Source organism: Charadrius vociferus, unplaced genomic scaffold (assembly GCF_000708025.1).
Source record: "Charadrius vociferus isolate BGI_N301 unplaced genomic scaffold, ASM70802v2 scaffold657, whole genome shotgun sequence".
Lineage (NCBI taxonomy): Eukaryota > Metazoa > Chordata > Aves > Charadriiformes > Charadriidae > Charadrius > Charadrius vociferus.
This window is the reverse complement of record NW_009649299.1, coordinates 536096-542267: the sequence shown is the minus strand read 5'-3', so window position 1 is coordinate 542267 and position 6172 is coordinate 536096. Positions and strand designations below refer to the sequence as shown.

At 48.3% G+C, this 6172-nt stretch overlaps 1 protein-coding gene across 2 annotated transcripts in view; it reads right to left on the bottom strand.

Annotated features, from left to right (window-relative positions):
- Positions 1-6053: 6053 nt before the first annotated feature.
- ZAP70 (zeta-chain (TCR) associated protein kinase 70kDa) overlaps positions 6054-6172 on the bottom strand; it is a 10386-nt gene continuing 10267 nt past the window's right edge. For both annotated transcript variants that reach the window (XM_009889148.1, XM_009889149.1), the window contains exon 13: positions 6054-6172. This exon is cut by the window's right edge and continues 12 nt beyond it. In XM_009889148.1, the coding sequence (XP_009887450.1) occupies positions 6068-6172 (105 nt within the window). In that variant the 3' untranslated portion in view covers positions 6054-6067.

The window sequence follows — 6172 nt, the reverse complement described above, 5'->3', positions numbered from 1 at the left end:
TTTTTCATCCCAATGAAATTGCCCATGTTTTATTTTGCCATTCAATTCAGAGTTACTGTTATTATAGTTGTCAGTAGTGTACGTTTTATGCAGCAGAAGGTAGTGTCATTCATCTCTGTTGGTAACACGATTTCCAGCTCCAGGAGCAAGCTCTGAGAATAAAGCAGTGGGAGGTGGGTTTTTTGGCATTTTACCCTGTCTGCTCACAGCTGCCACCTACAGTTTGTCCCCTAGTGCTTTGGTCCCTTCTGTCCTTCCTGCATAACCCCACTCCATACTGCTGCTCTGTTGTCAGTGGAAGTTCAGAAGTGCACAGGGAGGTTGGTGCTCCTCATCCTCAGGGTGAGAAATATTTGAAGCTCACCACAACACTAGGAAGTCGTTAGGATGTTTTAGGAGGAGCACAGCCAAGCTCTGAATGATGGGAGTGTTTGGGAGGACGCAAACCAACCCCATTGATTAGTTTATTGGAAGAATGCTGTGAGTAATAGCAGTAGTGCAGCTGCTGGCTCCGCAGCGGGTGGTTTCGTTCTGGAGAAGCAATCGCTGCACAGCCCCGCACGAGCTGAGGTCCCTCAGGGAGTGGGGAGCGAGGTGCAGAAGGACGCTGCCGGTGGGTAAGACCTTGCAAGGGATGTCTCAGGCTTTGAGCTGCAATGGGAAGTAGATATGAAGAGCCCTCCAGCCCATGAAGGCCAGAACACAAGTTCCTTCAGCCGCAGCAGGGCTCTCTGCAGCTATGCTTCACTGGGGGAAAGAAACCGCTCTCATTTCTCGCCAGCTCCATCACCCTTCCCAGAGACTGCTGCCCTCACTGGCCTCTGCGCAGCTTGGATGTACCTACAGGGAGTCTCCAGATGACCCTATATTTTACCCTCTTTCAACATTTCTGACAAAATCGGATTAAAAAAAGGACAGAAATGGATCAAATACCATTTTAATTTTTAAAGATTCTTTCTGCAGCTGTTTTTTCTGTTGCTGCCCAGACAATGTAGCAGATACCCTAATGCCCCAGCCAGGCGACAGAAGGAGAAAAGCAGTCACTTTACAGCAGCAGCAACAACAAACTAGTTGGTTACCTAACAGATTCATTTAATAGCAAAATATATTTACTGAAGGAGGTGGTTCTTTAACCTTTCAATACCCAGTTACTTGGGACCATGATTTCTTTGCTCTGAGAGAGGCTGTTTCACCCTGTTCCACAGCTACCAGTGGAAGCACAGGCTGGAGGTCACAAACAAGGAGGGCCCATGAATTGAGGAGAAAGGGAGGATGGGATGTAAGGGGACCTCAAATCAAGAGCCAAATTGCTGGGTACCCCCAAGTCCTTCAGGTTTCCTGAACAAGGCTCTGAAACTGCCATCTTGCCAGAGCAGAAGGCTTGAAGAGGCAGTGGGAATGGCAGCCACTGTACCCTGATTTGCCTGTGAAGATCAAACAGAGCAACATCTTATATCGACCAAAGCTGATCGCTTAAGGCCACAAAAACCAGCTTGGGGAATTAGCTGCTGAAATCACCTGTCACTGCTTGCGCTGTTTGCTGGCAGTTAGGGACAAAAATAACCTCTCTCTGTGACATGGTGCGTCTAATGCCTCTCTGCACCTCCTTGCTCACTGCGGGGCCTGACTCTGTGCCGTGGCTCCAGCTGGTCAGGCAGGCAGGGTGCTGGTACCTGTCCTCAGGTGGGATCATTTGGAGTTGGAAGAGATGAGGGATGCTGAATTCCTACTGCCCCCCAACAGCCGCTCAGCCAGTACCAGCACCTCTCTTATTTTCCAAGTTTTCTGTTGCTGATGAAAAAAAAAAAAAAAGTTTGTGAAGATATGTTTACAGTTTCCTCTGCCAGCACAGAGATTTCTATTTGACAGGCAAAACCAAGGTAACATTGAAAAAACTAGAGACAAAAGAAGAAAAGGCCTGTTAGCTCAGTCCAAGTCTCATCTGCTCTACCAGATTTCTTAGTGGCAAAATAAGTAATTTCCCCTGCTGTGAAAAGAGTTTCTTTTCCTTGGGACTTGGATAATACCTGATACCTAAACCAGCCCCATCACTTGCACTCCTCTTGTCAGTGAAGCGCTTCTAATTTCGCACCTAGGTTTGCATCTTCCAGTGCCTTGCACATCCTTTTTTCTTCATGTGCTATGATGGTTTTGTAGAGGTAAAAGCCTCTACAATAAGACTTGGCTAATTCTGGGCCACTGCGGAGTGAGTGTATCAATGCATGTGATGGCACCCTTTCTGCTGGGGCATCATTTGGCTTGTTCAGCTTCTCTGAACTGTGAAGGCCTTAGAACATAAAAAGATGACATAATCTGGAAATGAGAGTTTGAAAACAGGCAAAAGTGGATGGGAGCTTTTCTTCCAGGTCCCTGTGCAACCACTGATAACGTCGGATCCTTCACTTGTCTCGCTTCCCTCTGCTGTAATTAGAAACGAGCTGCTCTCCTATCATGGAGGGAGAGAAGGGCATAGTGTAGATTCACCTGACTTTTATGAAGAAATCTGTGATTTTGAGGTGTCTTTTACCAGGGCAGGACCAAAGCATTGTGTAACTTCAGGGTCGACAGCCATTCCGTAACAAGGGTGACAACGGTGAGTAGGTCTGCGTCCTGCCCTTGCAGTGTCTGCAAGTTGCCTACAGCTGGAGCCATCCAGTGGGACAGAGATCTTGAAAATGTGAACTTGCCCTTTCACCAAAGAGGGAGCAGGTCTGGGTGCTGCAGTAACCCATCTCAGCAAGGGCTGCATGGAGACAGCTGCCACGGAGCCTGCTGGTGCTCTTCCCTCGGGCTGGTCCCCTCTCTCTGCTTAGTGCTTCTAGTTCTGCCTTCTTTGCTCTACAGAAATCCCAAGAGGCCCAGACAGCTGCCAGAACCGAGCAGCTTAACTGCTGAGCAGGCTCATGGGAGACAGGACAGCCCAGCAGCAAAGCTGGAGTCCCCCTGGCAGCACTGCGCCGTGCCCTGAGGAACCTCACAGGCAGCACTTCTTGGGGAGAGAGGGGAAGATGTCCGGTGCCAGCACTGAAAATATACTTTTGTATTGGTTAAGTAAATTACTCCAGGGTATAATACAAAGGTCAGTGAGCACAGAGTGGTGTTAGTCACGTAGCTGCTGTGCTGCTGAACAAAAAGAAAGTGCCTAGATAGCCGAAAGAGATAGATAGGTCAGTATGTACTTGTGATATGGCAGTGCAATTGATAAATAGGCATGTACGGGTGATAAGATAGGTTGGAATGAGATAGATCTCCATTGGTGATATGATGGAATGTTACATAGTGTTGATCCGACATGATTACTGATACTTTTATCTTGTCTCATGTTATCACTGCGGGTCCTTAGTTAGAAGATGAAGTTCATCTTTTCTCTTGCAAGATGGAGAGTGCAAGAATCAGAAGAGCTTCAAAGATTCAGGTAAAACAGAGGGAAATGGGGTGAGTGGAGAGAAGGAGATAAGGAGAGGTCAGCAAGAAAAGAGGGGATTTGAGGAAGTTTATGGGAGAGCAGAAGCAGCCGTAGAGCACTTAGCTCTGAGTCTGTGCTAACTACAGTCTATGCCTTTATCTTATCAGTGACACAGCTCTTGCTTGAGCATTCAGTGCCTCTGGGGCCAGTCAGCAAAAGGACTGAAAGGTCCAGCAATGTGTTTTAATATTTGGACCTGCCAACAGTGAGGAAGGAGGGAGGACAGAGCTGAATGTATCCGTGCCGTGGAGGGGGAGTAAGAGTGGCTGTCCCAGTCTGCAGGGCCATCGCACTGTTGGACCAGATGTGTCTTACTGAGGGGGCTGAGCCCCTTCTGCAGTTACAGAATGGGGATGCCCAGGAGGAAGGCTGTGCCTGAAGTCAAAGGAAATTCCCCGTGGGGTGACTGTCAGACCTCCCGCATGCCAAAAGCAGGAGTCACAAAGATGTTTGAGTCAGAGTCCTGTGATTTCAGGTCCTGGTTGTCTCACTCCCTTTTTCCCCACAGCAAATCCTGATTTTGCGATGCTCTTGGATCAGCCAGAGCAACATCCACAGCCTAGATGGCTTTCCAGAGGAGAAGCCCCTGCCCCTTACTCTTGCGGCATGATCTTGAGGGATTTCCATTCTGTCTGTCAGGGTGTGTGCACACACACTCTCTCGAAATTGTCTCCAACTAAACCAGAAGGTCCTCTGGGAATATGACTTCTCTGGTACTTTCCTTCCTCATTTGAAAAAACTACCAGCAACCACTTAGCAGAAAATTTAATATGAGAAATCATTTCAAACCAGAAAATGGATTTGTTTTGAAAGAGAAGTCTAAATGAAATGTTTTGGCAGTGGCTTTCAAGCAGAAGCCACATTGAACCTTCTCTTTTCCAACAAAATACCTGCCTTCTTTAGGAGGAAAACATGACACAGGAAACAATTTTTTTCCTGTCACTAACTCACTGAACATACAGGAACAAGCCACTTTGATATCTCTGTTTTTCCCTCTACTGGTAGGGATATGTCTGTAGTTCTCAAGCATAGAGGACAAGCTAACGGGATTGAGATAGAAAATGCTTTGGTGCATAAATGGTTGGCGTCCCCAGAGTCTGTAGTCTAAGCAAGGAGAGGAGAACACCCTTGTTTTTCACCAGACCTGGGTTCTCTGAGTGTTTAAACAGGCTGTACCGAGAGGGTAATTTAGGCCTCGTAGCTGAATGCCCCCCAGGAGCCATTTTCTTCAGATCAAATCAACCTCCCATTAAGGTTTTAGGTAAGGGCTGTGCCCCGGCATGGGCTGTAGCTGTTTATTTTACCTCCAGGACAAGGTACTCTGTGTGAGCTACTGTGTGGTTCACACTGCTTTCGGGATACCAGAAGATGGTAAGAGATAAGCTTTTCTATTCACTGTATCTCAGGGCTCTGATCTTCTGCTTCGCCCACTTCCCCAGCCTTCACCACCACTCTGCTCTCTGCACCAGTGCAGACCACAGTCCCCCCCCCAGTGTGGGTAATCAACTGCATCTGGGGGCAGACATAGACCAGTACAAGCTTTAATAGGTGGGTTTCAACAGTGGGCTCAGCTGAGTGGCTGTATATGCCATTAGCTGCAAAAAAAAGCTGCCAGAAAGCCCCAGTTCTGCAGTGAACACAGCCCAAGGGTGACCAGGTTGGTGACTCTGCAGGGTTATGGGGAGCATCAAAGAAGGAAACCCTGGCCAAAGCGGAGGGAAATTACAATTATTTTCTTGTAAGCTTGAAGCAGTTGCAAATATTTATGATAGTTCAATAGTGTGAGCCATAGGTATGTTAAAAAATACAGAATACTTTATTTACAGGGTGACCAGTTTCAGGCTTGAAAAGGAAGATGCTCATTTCAGTAGCGCAGAGGGGCCAGATGGGACCCAGGAGGTGAGCAATGGGTCCTGGGGGGTTAGTCGTTTCAGGAGCCATCACCAGCTTGGAGGGCTGTGGCAGTGCGGGGGGGATGTACCCCATGCTCTGTGCTGAACAGGCACATGGCAGTGCCCCGGGGTGTGAGCGCTGCGGTGGGCTGGCTGTGTGGAGGACAAAGCAGTAGCACCGTGCGACTCTGTCCCCCCTGCTCCTCCCGGTCTCTGTGGGGGGCGAGCACCGCACCAGCTGCTTCTTGCCCTAAGCCGAGGGGAAGGGGACTCAATGGCTCCCTGTCCTGCGTCACATCCCATGCAAACCTCACCAGAAACTTGTACGTGTTGGTTTCCTGTGAAAGAGTTGTTTTTTAAGGGATCTGGGAAAATTCGGGTCTGCCGGAGCCAACACAGTTCATCCTTAGTGAACCTGGTAGACTCTGAAGTGCCGGGATAGTTGTGGAAGTGGGTAAGAAGGAACTGTAATACTGTCTGTACTGTCCTGTGCTTGGTCAGGCTGGAGATGTAAATGATGGCCGGCTGTTTGGAGGCACGACGCGCAGCTGAGTGCCCTTGTCTGTTGTGACAGCATCGTTTCCCAGGTTCTTAGTTCCCAAACTACTTGAGAAACAAGAACGGTGTTTAAGAGATTAAAGCAAAAATTCACAGAGTCTTTCCAGGTCCCATGCAGGAAGGGTGTGTGTTCAGGAGCAGAGAGGGAAACTCAGGGAAGAGTTGTTTTTGACTTGTCCTCTGTCTGTGGCCCGTTTTCTGTCTTGGTAGCAATACTGTAGTAGTAGGAGCGGATTATGTTTTCCACAGGAAAAAA